This window comes from Paralichthys olivaceus, chromosome 1 (genome assembly GCF_024713975.1).
Source record: "Paralichthys olivaceus isolate ysfri-2021 chromosome 1, ASM2471397v2, whole genome shotgun sequence".
NCBI classification, from domain to species: Eukaryota; Metazoa; Chordata; class Actinopteri; order Pleuronectiformes; family Paralichthyidae; genus Paralichthys; species Paralichthys olivaceus.
In genome coordinates, this window is record NC_091093.1 from 18,702,682 (window position 1) to 18,719,578 (window position 16,897).

General features: G+C 39.3%; 1 protein-coding gene across 2 annotated transcripts in view; it reads left to right on the forward strand.

The window, feature by feature from the left end:
* Nucleotides 1–204: 204 nt before the first annotated feature.
* Nucleotides 205–16,897, forward strand: part of sbf2 (SET binding factor 2) — an 88,935-nt gene continuing 72,242 nt past the window's right edge. Inside the window, exons 1-2 of one of the 2 annotated variants that reach the window (XM_069524255.1) lie at nt 205–380; nt 12,967–13,052. In XM_069524255.1, the coding sequence (XP_069380356.1) occupies nt 326–380; nt 12,967–13,052 (141 nt within the window). In that variant the 5' untranslated portion in view covers nt 205–325. The remainder of the gene's footprint in view (nt 381–12,966; nt 13,053–16,897) is intronic. The other variant, XM_069524256.1, reaches the window with a different exon arrangement.

A 16,897-nucleotide genomic window follows, 5' to 3' on the forward strand; every position in this document is an offset into this window, starting at 1 on the left:
AATAATCACTGTTATGATAACATGTTTCCTGCTGTGTTGCCTCTATAAATATAATCACCGCAGTTATAATAATACACTGTATTATGTTGCAGTATGTTTGGCTGTCTCTGTTCTATAAAAAGAGGAGGGGGCCTGGTGCTTCGGGGCCAAAAAAGAGCCAGTGTTGGGACACAGTGCTGTATTTGTAAACTGGAGGGCCCACGCCCATGGATGTCTCCCGTCCTGCACGCAAGCGCAGTGAAACTCCTTCTGTCAAACATGGCTGTGCCTTGGAAGAAGGGAAAATGCTGAATTGTGTTGGTATATTTCGGGAAACGCAGCAGACATGGCTAGATTGGCTGACTATTTCATTGTCGTGGGATACGATCAGGAAAAAGCCGGTAAGTGTCGGCGGCGGGGCGGCGCGCAGATTGAGCTGCAAGGCTGAATTCTGTGTGTCCAGGCCGACAGTGAGTGTGTGTGTGGTGATGTTGATGCTACATAGCTTTGCCTTTAGCTTCACGTTAGCCGCACAGCTACCAGGCGAGACTGGGAACATGTTCTCCTTTTGTTTCCTGTCTTACTGGCCCGATGCTGGGTGTGATCCGGCGGGTTTACGTGATTACGCCTGACGAGAAGCCGTCACTGGATCTTTAACCACGACTTGCTTTGATATTTGACTTTGATCTAGCGAAACTTTTCATGGATTCAAAAAATGTGTCACATCCTGTCCCTGTCGATCGCGCCCCTGTCAGGTCCGGAGGCTGCTTTCACTGGCAGATAATCACACTCACTTTCTGAATGAAGCTCAGATGTGATCATACACGACCAAGCGCCTCGATCATATTTGTTTTTCTGATACAATCGATGTTGGCATTGGTGACTGGATCCAGTGTTGACATCCATGTTTGATGTTTTTGTTGCGTAATATTAGAAGCGGTGGTCATGCACTGTCCTGCACGCTCCACCTTGCATCCACTTTTACGCACTGCAGTCGCACTTGTCACTGATTTGTTGTGTTGTATTTGTTTTTGCCGGAAGAGAGCTCCACTTTTTTTAAATGATGGGCGTAACGTTTTGGAGCTGCATGAGAGGCAGTCCTTCTACCCAGCCTGATCTGTGCACATCTCTCCTCTATTCCTCTGCACTGGGACAGGAAGCTCCCCTTGCCTGTTGAGCCTCAGGTCCAGCCTTGCATTCTTCCCATCCATAAAAGCTTTTGTACACATTTCTAACATGATACATAACTGGATGAAAACTCTCTGAATGCTCACATTTCACATTTTCCACATTGCACCGTTTTATTGTCACTCATCTTATTGTGATGGTCCAGCCTCAGCGAGCAGCCCGGAGATTGTTAAAAAATATTCTGCTAATCTGCCTTAAGGGAGCAAAACTGAAATTGCTTGCCTCTTTTCAGTGGCGTCGATCCAGCACCATGTGTGTCAAAGAGGGGCCAGAGCAGCTGAATTCTCTTAGTCGCCATAGCTCACCATGCACAATAGGTAAACAGAGACTTTCATCATCTCTGCTTCCCAGCGCCAACTGACGAATGCATTTTTGTTATTTTTTTGTGCTCCGAGGATAAAATGTTCCTGGCGTCGCACGAAGAGACTCTGAATCGATTCACATTCAAGCCACAAGTGGACACAGGGACCATGAGTTGAGTTCTTTCTCCACTGGCCACTGATGATGATGTTGATGATGATGGTGTCGGTAGAGAGAACGAGCAATACAAATCTATTATCTCAGATTGTGGTTGATTGGGACGCTGTGACAGGCTTATGTTTCATCCTCATAAGCCTCTTTGAGGAAAGGAGTGATCCCCCCGCTCCTTATTGAAATGTATTTGTCTGCTTTCTTTATGCTTTGCTCAGTGTAATGAAGCGTATCGTATGTTGGTCTGGGTTTCAGCCCTGCAAAGATGTCCTCGTTTGTGAATGTGGTTGATTTTTCTCAGAAGGGGAGACTTGAAAATTACTTTTTGATTAGGAATACAGAGGAAAACAAAGCAATGACTGTTTTTATTCCTCTTAACTATTCAGAGGAGAGCCGCTGCCCAGTGATGCTTATATAGAAACCACTTTGGTTGTGTGGAGCACATCGTCTAGACAACAGATTTTGCCTAACCATCTCACTTGTTAATACAAACCAGGGATCCCTTCCTACATGGGTCATCACCCAGCCTCCTGCACTGGGCTGGCTTGGGCTCCACTGGCCTGACCCACTTCTCATTGTTAGATTACTATGGATGGATCAGTTGGAAATAACGCTAAGCATGCAATCTGTTGAGGAATAGGCTCAGTTCCAATTTGTAGTGAGTCAGAATTATACTGTAAAAAAACTAAACCAGTGTCTGAGTTGACTGAATCTAAAGCTTAAAATAAAACCCTCTAGTTTTGTTTGTTAAGCATTGATGAGCATTGTTTGCATGAACCTGTGCATAAGAAGAAAGCTTCGCTTTTAAAGTAGGTCAAACCTGATATTTAGCTCCAGTAGGGGGGTGATGAAGCTTCTCTCTTGGTGACACAGGTCCATGTGAAGGAAGGAGCACAGACAGAGTTATCTCAAAAAACGCTGAATTGTAAAGCTGGTCTCTAAAGTTACCAGAAAAAGTATAACGTGCTATGTCGTAAAGATCCTTATTTGACTCTGTCTGGATTAACACCTTGCAACTGCAATGATCCAGTTTGACACTTTGCCTTTATTGTACTTTTATTTGCTCTTTTGGAAGGAATATAAATCCAGGGTCTGTGTCTCCACCAAGAATATTTTCATCTTGAGACAGGTGACCTATTTAGAAAATATTTATTGGAAGTCACATAACTGATGGCCATTGTGCTTGCTGGAGCAAGTGATTTAAAACAAACAGAAATTGGAAGTGGGGCAGCACTGTAGTTTATTGTTGGCCTTAAAACCCTATTCCAGGTACGCTGTTTGTCATTTTAGTGCGTCAGATATGTGAAAAATATCATGCAGTGTTGAAAGTGATAAAAGGCAGATTCCTTCATCAGAAATCTGACCAGAGTCTGTTTCCCTGGGGAACAATGTCAGGAGCCACAAACCTTGGAAATATTTTCATGAATAATGTTGGAATGTGAAAATCCTGGTTCAGATGGATACACACTCTGTTGAACCTGCTCTTCATTCTGTATTTTACGTTTGCAGTGGAACAACTTCTCTTTATTGGCAAGGGAACAGTTTGATGTGCTGTTCACCATAAATTCTAATTTGCCAAGTGAAAAAGAGAAATTTTCCCAGATGCTTTTCTCACACACTTTATTGGACGGATATCATCTGTCTTTATTGAATCAAACTGTTATTGAAATGTGTTTCACAGACACTGTGCCCGATCTCCATCTCTGTGCGACATTATGGTCTGGATTTTCTGATCTGGACCTGGGGAATAGTTTATGTAACGTTCTGAAAAATAACAAAAGCTACTTCCAAATGACAGAGCAAAAAAATACTTCCATCTGTTGATATCTTTAGACTGGTTAATCTCATAAGATGTGTATATGTGGAGATGCAATGCAACCTTAAAATGTGGAGTTGTTTCTTTATCAGCCTGTACTGTAATTCACAAATCCCTTCAAAGGGCTGGGTAATAAAACTATTAATATTAACATTATTTATAACCACAGCAATAAAACAAAAGTTGAGCATATATCCATATAATGCTGGTGTGTTTTAGTATAATAGGTATAATAAATAATTGGCTCTAATGTTCTACCACAGAAGTGTTGTTGTCTGCCCATAAAGAAGAGTTTAAAACCACAACATTCACTGAGGACTAAAAATCAGTCTTTAAACTACAAAGAATAACAATGGGATATTTATGGTCATTATTGTTGATAATGACTGATATGAAATCTTTTATTTTCATAAAATGTTTCGACATATCGCGCAATATTTATATCCAAGATTGAGTCGATGCAGTTTTATTCTCTTAAACTTTCATTTATTTACTTTCTCTTACAACTTTGTTTTTGTACTGGTTCTCTTGACCCACCCACAAGGAAAGTGTTTTTAAAAAACATCCTGTTTGTTGGGTTGTCTTGAAAGGTTTCTCTCTAAACTCTGTTATTAGAACTTTTCTTACCTTCCTCCCGAGGCTCTGAAGTCAAATTTGTGTTGGTCTGCATCAGTCCAGAGTTTCACTCTCTTTTTGATTAACTTGAAGTTCTGTCTGACTCCTGCTCATGTGTCTATTGGCTGTGTGCTGGCTTCTGATCATAACCGTGGCCACTTCATTTCTTAACGCTCCAGTGCCATTAATGTATGAAATTAAGGGCTTTTTCTAACAGTATTTTCTAGTTGGAGCATTAAATGAAAATGTGGGTGTTTAAAATTGTTGACAGCAAATTTGATGAGTTTAAATTAAATGACACTTTTTCATAACTGAACACTTGACTTTTAAGTCAGAATATGGTTTTGGAAGTTGCCTGGCACTATGGATTTTAGATTTATAAACCCTGAGCCTTTGTTGGCAACAGAGTTGGATCAACAAAGCTCAACAACAATGTTTATCAATGCTTAGCAGCTGGATAAAAGCAAGATATGAACATATTAAGTTCTAGATTTGACAAGATAATGTCACACATTGTGTGGATACACTGGCGTTAGAGCACTTCTCTTGCCACAGCTGGAGTTGATGTCGATTCCATAGATGGCAGATCCTGAAGTGCTGCCATGTGTTGTGCTTTTTTTTCTAAATGGTTATTCAAGTAAAGTCAGGTTGTGTAGTTTGTTTTATCAGCAGTAGCATGATTGCATGCATTATGTCTTCATACGCATAATAGGTTAGTACTGTATAATATGATAATCAGACAATAACAGCAACAATAACAAACTTCCTGAGCATTCATTAATTTATTTAAATTATCCAGGGGTTTTCTGTTGAAAAATATTTACTTTGACTTTTTCACATTTGTCCCTTGACCTATAAATGGTTATGGTTCTCAGAAAAAGGAAACCCTCAAACATCTTTCAGACAGCTGTGGATGGCAAATGTCAGTCCTGTTATTTCAGCACCAACAGGCTGGTTGCGGTCAACGGATACATTTGTTTCTCAGGGTTAATGACTGACATAGAATTGTTTTGCTTTATTTTACATCTTAGATTTGCTGCCTCCATTGATTGTCTTCTTGTCAGTGCCACATCTGGCAGCTTCACGATTGGATTTAAACTTTGCGCTGAGAGGTCTCCTCACCACAATGGAGGAGTTCCTTCCTCTCTGTTGTTGAGTTTAAAGCTGATATGTGGGGGAAACTCCACTGGCCACTGTTACTCTAAAGTCACTCTGTTGATAAAGTGTGATACAGTCAGAGCTTAGTGTTTTCTGTGGTCATGCAAATTATGCTAAAGTTCATGTCAGGAAATATTGTAGACGCGACATTTTACATTGTACAGATTGTTTTGTACAAATATCTGAGTCAGATAATGTGGACCTTCTCTAGAACTTTTCCTGCCGGCCCCCGTGCCTGAAAAATGTCCAAACTAACTCATGTGAGAATACAGCAAGAAAATGTCCTGAAAATGCACAGTGAGTGAGGCTGTGTTGATGTTTCTAACATGCAATGGATGCAAAACTGAAAAAACAAAGTAAATACAAATATCTTATATGCCATACACTGAGTTGACGCAGACAAAGTTGTCAATTTGGAAAGACAATCAGATTCAAGAGCTTTTGGTAAGTGCACCACATAGTGCTAGTTAGGGTGTTAGGATATGCTCTTGGAATAGATGAGTCTTTAAGAGGTTCTTGAAGAAAGTGAGGGACTCCTGGTCTCTCATAGCATTTTGCAGCTCAGGAAAAAGAGATGAGAACATAAGAAAAGGGAGGGCAATGCCAGACGTCATTCCTTAGAGGAACAGAGTGGCTGTAAAGGAGCATAAGGCAGTGCTCGAGATTTAAAGAGTAAATTAAAATTTTACGGATGAAATAGGATGATGGAATTCAGTTTGGGAAAAAAACAAATCTCTATAAAAATGTTGTAATCCCTCTCTCTGAATCAGGTTAACCACTTCCTCAAATAAAATAAAAAAAATTACTGGCCAAAATACTTTTCAACTGGCCATAAGTCAGTGTTCCCTATGAGAGGTTTGCCTGAATCATGGAATATTAGACAAACCCTGGTCCCGTAATGACTTCCTATGTTTTGTTCTTTTTTGTGTCTCATCTTCCTCCCTCGCTTTCCTCGCCTGCTCTCTTTGCTTCAGTAACAGTCTAACTTAGTGGGTTGTGGGAAGCGAGGCTCTCCCACTGTGTGAAAGAAGTGCCAACATGTTGCCGCAACCACAGTAAAGTGTACGCCATTAGCGGTTGTCATGTTTTTTTTAGTCAGCCATAAAGTGTGTACATACGCTCAGGTTGCAGTATAGTAGTTACTGAAAGGAAAGAGATCCAGGATAAGCACTAAGCTAGCCAGCTTGGATCGAAGAGTGCAAGGAGAGATGCCCCCCATTAAACTAACTGCCTGCCTGGGCGATTCACCAAGGTGTTGGATTAGATGAGTGATTGGTTGGATGTATTTTTTCTCTATGGTGGGCCGACACAGAGAAATGTTACTTGCAAAACACTTTTAAGACACTGGCAATAAGCCACCACAAATTTCCAGACTCTTAGCAGTTAGTGCTTATTGCGATATTTAGCATGACTCCTTTTCCAACGCTAAATAACATTTATACATTTTTATTGGTGTGTTTAAACTGCATACTTGATTATAAGTCATATTAAAATTCACATTACTAGTCTGAAAATTACATTTTTATAAAGAGATGTGAGCTGAAGCTAAATTAGACACTAATTGTTGCCCTCAATTGCCTCATCAAACTCTGATGGTGAAAAGTGTCAAAAATTATTCCAACTCGTTTAATTTTCCGGGCATGGACATTAGCGTGTTGCTCTTTGAACAGGTTGGCACAAGTTGGATTTGTTGGCTCCTTGGTCTGCGTAGGTTTAACAGGCAGGCTTTGTGGTGTCTGTGGGCTTGCCATAAGTGATGGCTTTGTAAGAGCGTGCATATGAGAGAAAAAAGAAACATTGGCATGCTCGCTATGCCCGCAGGCAGTGGAAATAGAGCATTGTCACACATAAACTCAGCTCTTTTTAAAACCCTGTCATTCTGAAGGTACCGGCACAAATAGTAACATTTTTAACAACAGGGTTTTACAATTGTTTTCTAGCAGTGGTATAATGTGCAACATTAGTCTGAGGAATTTCTAACCTATTGATTTCTATGGAGAACAATATTGCCTATTTGTGGCTGTCAGGGAAGGGAATACTGAAGAAACTGCATTCTTTTATGCTGTATTTTGGTTTTGAAACTCCTACCAACATTTTGACCCAGGCATGACCTGATGACTCTCCATTTATGTCTACCATATATTTCCTATGGTCTTTGGAGGTGAGGAAGTTTCCTGATTTAGATATTTTTCACGACATCAATTTGCTCATCCCTGATAACTTTCTGCCATGGAAACAAAACCACAGCCTATTCATTTGCATATCATCCACATAAAACATTCAAAGTGGTTTAGTTTCCTGATCGTCACCTTTGATACCAAATTGTTTTTTCCTACTCTTCATCATCTAAATTGAAAGATCGGCTCAGATATAGATTTTACACATGTGAATACAGTTCAGTACAGCTCAGTTATAATTATGGTGTTTGAAACCTGACTGTACTCAAGCTAAACAACAGATTGAGGCACAAATACTTAGTCAACTGGATCAGCTTCATACACACTGCTGCTGGAATAAAGAATAAGGCAATATGACCGTGGTGATGATGGTTTCTGGGTTGTAGCCACATGTTCTGATGCACAGCTGAAAGCTCTACATATAACCCAAACACATTTTGATATATTATGTCCAACAAAACCTACGTGACCCCATGGAGTCAGTCAGTTATCTTCAATATCGTCATCCCTTTAAATGGCTTTGAGTAAATCAGTTTTTCGGGTGTATTTTCCCTGTTATCTCAGGTCTTGATATTTGTGTCGAGGAAAGTGAATAAGTGCTACCTGTGAATTGGTGCCAGAATGGTCGACCTGTGTGCGCAACTGGGCCAAAATCAGGTTACAGACTGACGTGAATCTTGCGTAAACTGGCAGAGTCCACTGGTGGCCTGTCCATACAAGGTAAAATAAGCATTTGGCTGATTCAATCAACAGTAAGAGCAAGAAGATAAATCAGGAAGATGGAGATTTTTTTTTCCCCAAGAGGAGAAACATCTGCTCTAATCAAGAAAGACAAACAACTTTCCAACACGCAACTCAGTGATAATTTATTAGCTTCATTTAATCTGTCTAAGTGTTGAAGTCAGATATTAGTGTGTGTCTGTGAACTTGTTTTTATGTCCTAGTGGGGACTTTATACTGAGTATGACTAAAATTAGGTGCTGCTTTTGAGGGTAGAAGAAAAGGTTTCAGGTTACAATTACGTTTAAGATAAGGGTTAAGGTTAGGCATTTGGTCAAGGTTAGTGTTTGTGTGTGTGTCATTAAGTAAATGACTAGGCTGCTTTGAAACTTGATAGAAAGTGTTAAGAACTACTAATGCAGTTGGAACAGTTTATATCCGATGATATTTCCAATTGGTTGTGTTTTATGAGCTGTTTTATGGCTTGGAACTTGGTCCAAACCCCAGTAAAAAGTTGGTATTAGTTCCTAAATCGGATTTTCTTATTTCAGTATTAAGAAAACCTTTGGTGAGTCTCATAACAGTTCACAATAGGTTTGGGTTTTTGCACAAATAAAGATAAGAAATGAAATCTGTGTATAAGAAAAGGCCTGTTTGTTCTGGAATATGCAAATCTCTTACGTCAAGCATTAAAGGCTGGTTAGTCAAATAACCAAGCCCCTGAAGCCGTTACAGGAATAAAACTTAAATATGTAGATATAGTATTTCATCAGAAAGCTTAAAAGCAGTTACAATGCTGTATTATATTCCTAGCTTTACCACATCCAGGCTGTTCTGTATTGAGCTGGAAATGAGCCATACTCTTAAACATGCACACGCGTGCCACGGCCTTGGACAGGTTTTGTTCTTGTTGTTTCAACTGCTTCAGCCAAGAATTAATAAATAAACTTGATTTTGGATTTCATCCCCTTGCGCCTTGCTAGTGGATATTCAAATTAGCATGTTCCTTTTTCAGGCCTGGGTTCTATTATCCATGCTGATGGGGTTCTTTATAGCTGTCAGGGGGGTAGTATATGAAAGAGCGGCTCGTTTTAATACAAGAATGTAGCCTCGTGGAATGCAAGGAATTCTGTCATTTATTTTCATCTGTGGCTGAAAATTAGAACTCGGAGTACTCAGCGCATGTGATTTCAATTAGACGACCTGTAAAGACCCAAAGAGACGTAACGGTCAGACAGACATGGTGTTCTGCTAGCACCAGTCTCCATGCAGTGTCTGGACACCCGCCTCAGGTGAACAAAGGGGAAACATATCACCAGCTCCTTTCTATTTAATATACCACACATTTACTTGAGAGCCTGAATCCTGAGCTGCTCTCTGAGGTCTAGTTGTTGACAGCAGGCTTGAGGCACTCAGCGGACGGCCACTGAAGACCTCATGTCATTATCATGATGTGTAGCACTTCATTCTGCTGTTTGGTGAAGCAGTTGTGCATGGTATCTGACCTGAGTCATAGATTTTTGAAATGCATTGAATGGTATAACTGATTTCATGCTACTTTTTTTTTTCGACATTGAGAATATAATACAGTTTTAGGATGGCTTAATCGCAAAACATATTTGGGACTTGACTAGTAGTAGAAGTAAATGTGACTACCCCCCCTTACTGGTAACATAATGTTAGCAAGTCTTCACTAGTATTGGCAAGAGAAGGTTTATTCCTCTTCTGTGGCAATAAAATAACACATTCCTGCAGATTACAGTGCTGTATGCAGAACTCTAATCGAAACTGGCGAACAGAACTTACCCACTATAAACAGCTGGGATACAACTACGTCCTGGCACTTCCGAAAAACATACGCTCTCATATGCAGCTGGAAGGCATATTTCTACAACATGGGTAACAACACATAAACTTTTGCAAAGCATTGCTGGGCTCCTGGTCTATCCTTTAATTCATTACAAAAAACAAATCTTTTTATTTGTGTGTTTATCCATAGTAGTTAAACAAATTCCAAGAAAATGGGCCACATGTATTCAATTTCTGTTCTCCCTCTCTTGATAGGAGACCATTTTCTGTTGGGTGATGAATAAAAAGTGTGTCCTAACCTTTAAAGAGTGACTTAGAGTTTAAAATAACGTCAAGATGAAGTCATTGGGTCAGACAACACAGTGTGACAAAGTGGATATTGTGAAACAGACCTTAAAATACTGTTTTTGGCATGTTAAATGAGGGGAATTTTTCTTTAATTAGATAAAAAATTCCATTTGTTAGTTTGCTAGATAGTTAATAATAGTGTTCAAGTCATATATCAACTCCCTAAATACATATTGTGTTGTCTTTGCACACGTGTTGACATGAATTATTACATCCAATTTAGGTTTCAGAGTTTTGCAAGACCCGTGGGGTCTTGTGGGAAATCTGCGAGGGAGTTGTTTTATTGGTTACTCATTCGGTGTTCAACCTCACGTGTCTGTGTGGTTTATTGTGAAGTTCACTACACCTGCTATAGATCACTATCCAGCTCTGCAGCACTAACTACATACTGTAACCAGATTCTTTTATTACAGCTAATATGGCCATAAATATTCCTGAATTATGGCAATATAGAACAACTACTAGACATATGTTTTAAATAGCTACATATAAGCATACATTTAAACAGTAATAAAACACAAACATTATGATCCAACAATTGTATTTTATTAAAGGCATGACTGAACTCTTGCAACTCTCTGCAACTTTATGAGTTGAACCTTGCCTATAGGCTAAAATAATGAAATAAAAGTAAGTGCCCTGCTTCAGTGTAAGGGCACTTTCACATTGGCGCTATTTGTTTTCGGGCAATACCACCCCAAATGAGCAGCTGTTGTAACTGCGTGACGTTGTTCAGGAGGTTTGGTCAGCTTTAAAAAGTGCAATGTGAAAGCGAACTGGACCATATGAAGGTGTGACATTTTTCGGCATTCCCCCACCCAATCGAACCGAGTCCCCCGGACTATCCTTGTGTGAATGCGCCTCAAGTCTTTATGCATTACAAGCCCATCATATTTTGGTCCAAATATTGTTGGTTTAATTCTTTTTTTCTTTTCTTATAACTTCATAGAACATAAGTTCAATTCAGCCCCTTGGCACGACTTGCATTTCTTAAAGGAGAAGTTTGTTTTTTTCAACCTGGTAAGTATGTAGATCTACTCACCCATAAAGGTTTGGAGTAACTTGGACTCCTTCGAACGCTTTTAGATCCACACGCGATGGGCGTATATCCATACAACGCAAGTGATTGAGGCATTTGCTGCTGTTAGTTTTGCGCAACATGGCAGAATACTTATCAGGTGCTTTACAGTACAGTATTTTTTTAAAGCAGCTGTGTCCTGGTGCTTGGGCGTATTCCCCCGGTTTGTTGATTAAACAGGAAGACAACTTGCTCTCGGTTCGCTAAGCTAACGCTAGCTCCGAGGCTGCTTGGTAGCCCGCTGAAGTTAGCTAGCCTTTAACTTTAACAAGCAGATGAAGAAGGGTCCATCACTCTCAAAAGCATCAATGAGTTCTTTGATTTCGTCGTGCTAATATGCAGAGTTAAGTCAGATGACCACACACTCGGTAAATCTCATAACAGTGGAGGCAAAAACAAATTTCATTTTGTATTTATGTTGTCTCAGCAACCTGTTTTAGATCATTCAATAACAGACAATTTCATATGCTGTTAATAAATGTATTTATTTCTTTGGCACATTCAGACATTTTGGCCCTTGCATAATACTGGCATATATGCCAATTATTGTAAACTCTGACTCTAAGTGTTTCTACGACTTTGTGTGGCACACTACATTACATACTGCTCAGGCGGCAGCTGGGTTTTGTGATTATACTGTAAAGAATTCATATTTTGCCCCTTGTGTTTCTTGTTTGGACTTTGTCTCCTCCCCAGTATTTCCTGGTCACAGCATTATCTGACATCTAAAAAAATGAATGGTCCTCTCACTGTGATCTGCTTTGCGTTAGAGGTTTAAGTTCATATCTCACACTTTAGACCTCATTCCTCCTGAAACATCTTGACCTAATCAGTCCCCACCAGCAGGTTTTTTTGTCATTACTGTGGCCGAAATTTAATCTTCATAGGCTTTTTCAGTTTTCTTTAAAAAAAATTGCAGCAATGCGTTTAGAAATGTTTTAGGTGTTCTGGCATTTGCTAACCATAATTCGCCACAGTGGTAAAGAAAAACATAATATAATTTCATTAATTTTTGAATTAAGTCAAAATCTCTGTATTGTGAAGTCAACAGTGCACATTCCTGGAGTGGCTGGTTTTATCCAACCTGGTGATGAAGTCATTCATTACTTTATCTAATTCACTAAGGCATATAGATATGTTTTCTTAATCTCTCTGGTTGTTTTTTGGAAATGACAGAATCACATCTAATCTTTTTTGCTTGGTCAACAAATTTAGGTCACTTTTTTTAATTCCTCTTTACAAGCAATATGGTTTTCTCTGACTCAGGCTTACTGAAATCAACTTAACTTTACCAACTTCTTAAAAAATGTATGAATAACTTTTGCTTACTTAAGGGAACAGAAATAAAATCTGGTAAATCAATTTGACTTTAAAAATCAAGTGTAATTAAGTGTGAAGTATGAAAATCAGGGAATCTGTTCATTACTGTCAACTATGCCAAGGTTTATCAGACCAAAAAATAAATATAAATCAGTAACATAAACTCTGAACTGCAAGCCGTTGGAAAACGGTGTGGATTGGGTTGTTGTCCAGCCCTATACGAGAGATGCCATGCTGCTGTCCTCTTCTTCCAATGCACTGACAGATCTCCATCTTTTTATCTGAAGGTTCAGGAGAAGGATGTGGGAAGATCATTCAGCGATTCCCCAAGAAGGACTGGGAGGGAACAGCCTTTCCTCAGGGGGTGGAGATGGTGAGTGTACACAGCCTCCAGTAAACTCAACATTACTCAGACTGAACAGAGCGAAATTATCTGAAGATCTCAGGTTCAAGAGAATGACGATTGAGATGTGGTTGTAAATGTATTTCTTATTATTATTTACTACACACTGACTTTATTACAGTGCTGCAGCTTTTTTCCATAGAGAAATACAAATATTGATACTTTCTCTCAAATAATCAGGGATTGATTCATTACAAAGAGGAAATGAATCAATCTATAAAATGTAACTGTGACTTTATTTGGACACTGCACTTCTGTGTGTCTTGATTCTCTATTCTCATATACCACAGTGCAAATATTAAATAGAGAAAAACAGATCACCTCCCTTCCCCTGTCCATGGTTTGATGACCAGCAGGAATCAGTTATGAATCTCTCTTTATAATTGATAGACCGGTGTCTGAATAGTTGCATCATTATTATGACTGAGACCTTTGCTATGAGTGCAGACCAATATCACAGTTTCATAGATCATAACACGAGAGCAGCATATCTGGAGCTGTTGTAAGTTAATGGGTGATGTTCGCAGGTTGTACTGTGTTTGTCTAGTTAGTGATTGTCCTTGTTCTTGTGCCCTTTACCCTCTACCTGACATGAGCGTTAAACATGTGTCTGTTTGTGCGAAATACAATACAGTAATAAAACAGTAAATATTTGTCTACAGTATGTTCTGGGTCACAAAATGACACTCCAAGAAACTTTGGAAACTGTTTGCTGCAGAAGTTGGCATTTCCTGTTTAAGATAAATTCATAATGATTGTTTACTTGAGAGTTTATTCTAAACCCTATCGGAGTTCACTAATTTGGAAACCTCATCCCTATGAATTTTTACATAGTGTTTTGTATCTGGTTCCCTAGTTTCCCTCCGTTTTTATCGTCCTCGTCAGGAAAATGAAGGGAATAGTTTCTCCTCTCACTTTGTTCCCTCCCTCTCTACTGGGCCAGTCTTAGGGGTCTGCGACAGGGGGTTTGTTCTCCTTATATGGAGAATGCACTAGACAAATATCTGAGCTGTCGATCTCTGGGGTGACAGTGGCGGTAACCAGTATCATAGTGCACAGGACACTACAACTGTGTTATATCTATATTTGTTCATTTATATTGGCTACAGCAGATAACGACCAAGCAGAAAGGTTTTGGCAGAGAATATATATTTGCTTTTTGGTCAAACGACGATTCATGTTCAAACCTTAGGTCAATACATCTTGTTTGTTTTCTTAACTAAAGAATTGAATAAAAAGCCTTTATTGTCATTGTACAATAAAAATTAGAGGTGCTGCTTCTGAAAATGGTACACATTTATTAAAAAACTAGTTTGAAATTCAAAGTTAGATAAACATGGGAGGATGACAGACTTTAAGATAAAAGAGTGGTTAAGTATTATTTAGTTATTAGTTGGAATGAATATTGCACATAAAGGTTTGTGATGTATATATCAATATACTGCATCATATTTATGAATTTAGAGTTCTGATGGCCTACTGAAAGGAACTGTTCTTGAGACAATTTTTTTGATTTTTTATGCTCCTGACTTAAAACTGCTATAAATAACAATTGCATTTATTTGTCAATAGTGTTTAATAACGACATTGACAGGTTTTTATATATCAGAAGGTAGGTATCAGAATATTTTACTCTAATATCGGTAATGACCTCTGCTCTCGGTCGGGCTCTAGTTTTAAATAACAGAATCCATAGCTGAATACAATCTGACATGTTGTGCTGAAATACATGTTTTCTTCTTTGGAATTGAAAGTACATTTTGTGTCTGGTGGTCGTCATGAGGCTCAGAGGTCTTTAAGACAAAGTATATCATTTAAGACTTCAGTGAGAGCAGCGCAGCAGGTGTTGAGGCCTACAAGTTGCATAATGTGGGTCAAATATCTCAGCTAAGATGAAGAGAGAGGGTTATACTAAACAACACATTCCTCCACATCCCATGTTTAGATTAAGTTTTTTTTTTTGGCACTGGGAGAGGATCCTTTGCAAAAAGACAAATATAATCTACTTTTTTGTAAGGAATTTGCAGATTAAAAGTTTAACAATAACCATTGGTTGGAAATAAATATTTTTAGATGAGAATTAACTTTTGTTTGCCTTGTAAAGATTGATAAACAATGGCCAAGAGTGTTATAGCTGCAGCTGAAACCTTTGGCTCAGTGCAGAAGTGTCAAAGAGATAGTGTTTTTAACCCAGACTTGTGTTTATGCTGTGGTATTTTTAAGGCAATCGAGGAGGAGTGAGCACAAATAGACTCATTGTAGTGAGCGGTTTGAATAGCATGCAAGCGTCTTCCTGTTGGTGGCCGCCAAGAGTGTCTTATGAGTCAAACAGTGATGTGTCAAATAGCAAAGCATAGTCACTCCAATTGGTCCATGTGACTCATAAAACTATTAAAAAATGTAAAGAATGAAAATCTGCCACATCCAGAAGTTGAATTTCTGTCGATGAGGTCTAATGACACTGGTATTTAACCTTGCAGTGACACTGCATGATGAAGTATCCTGTCGTGATTTCATTGCGTTTAAATATAGAAACACTGCCACAAGTTTAGCTAAATCTATTATCCTAGTGTTTCCAGATGTCATCAGGACCTGCATACCATTTCTTGTGTGTGTGCTGAAGTGTTCCCTCCAATGCATCTTCATTATATGTCAGCCTAGACTGAAATTGAGACATACTGCGATCCCCAGCGTGTTAATAAGGATAAGGCATGATGTTTTTCATCGAAGTCATTCAGAACCAAGGATGCATTCAATGCAAGGGCTATTTGGCAAATACCCAGCATGCTTGCTGAAATTTACACACAATATGTTATTTTGAGCTACAACCATAAGTACAAGAAGTGTTGAATAACACACAGAACAAGATTCATATATGAAACAACACTCAGTGGGGTCAGAAAGAACAGGAAAAGAGGGGTTTGTTCCAAAAATGTGCTTTCCTAGAATGTGGTGTGTGACAAACTAAAGAGCCGAATGACTGAAATTCCAACTTTGAAGCTTTAATGAAGATACACCATAGTGTTTAACAGACCCACTAAGCAATTTGCATTTTGGCTCTGTTTGGGGCTGGTATGTAAACCATTATTATTTGCAGATTTTCTCGACTCCATGAAAAAGAAAATGAGTCATTTACAAACACTAAGGAGCACATCTGTAGAAAACAGTGGATGAAGCTGAGCACGAAAAGCATTTTGCGGTCACAACAGGCCCCCAGCAAACTAAATAACCACAGATGAGGAATGCACCAAGAAAAAGCATTTACAAGTTGTGCGCGGAAAAATGTGTTTCTCATCTTTTCAGGCAAGTGATGATGATAGGAACCAGCTCAGATTCTCATCTGTTATGGATGAGCTGGGTCTGTGGATGGAGGTCAGCAAGTTGCGCACCTAGTACATTTCCACAGCCTTGCCCTCCAGTATCAAGACACAGTCCTCGTGGTATACTGTAAACGGACAGGCATCATCATCATCATCATCAGCCTGCGTGAGCGAATCCTCTGGAAACGTAAGGACCCATGCTGATTTGTTTGGGAGTGAAGTCGGCATTATGTCGCCCCAGTGTGTGATTTCAGGTAGCATGCTGTTGTTTTATAGGCATGACATGAAACACAACAACGTCTGCCCCACCACGCCGGCTTTCCTCTTTACACAGATGTCCATGTGGCCGTGTGGCTACTTCCAGTTCTGGCTTAACAGGGAAACTACAGTGCCCTCCAAGCCAGTGTTGGTAACCTTTACACAGAACAGCAATGGTGTAACCTTTATACCTTGAACCAGCTTTGTAATGCTGGACTCACACGTACATGTTTCATC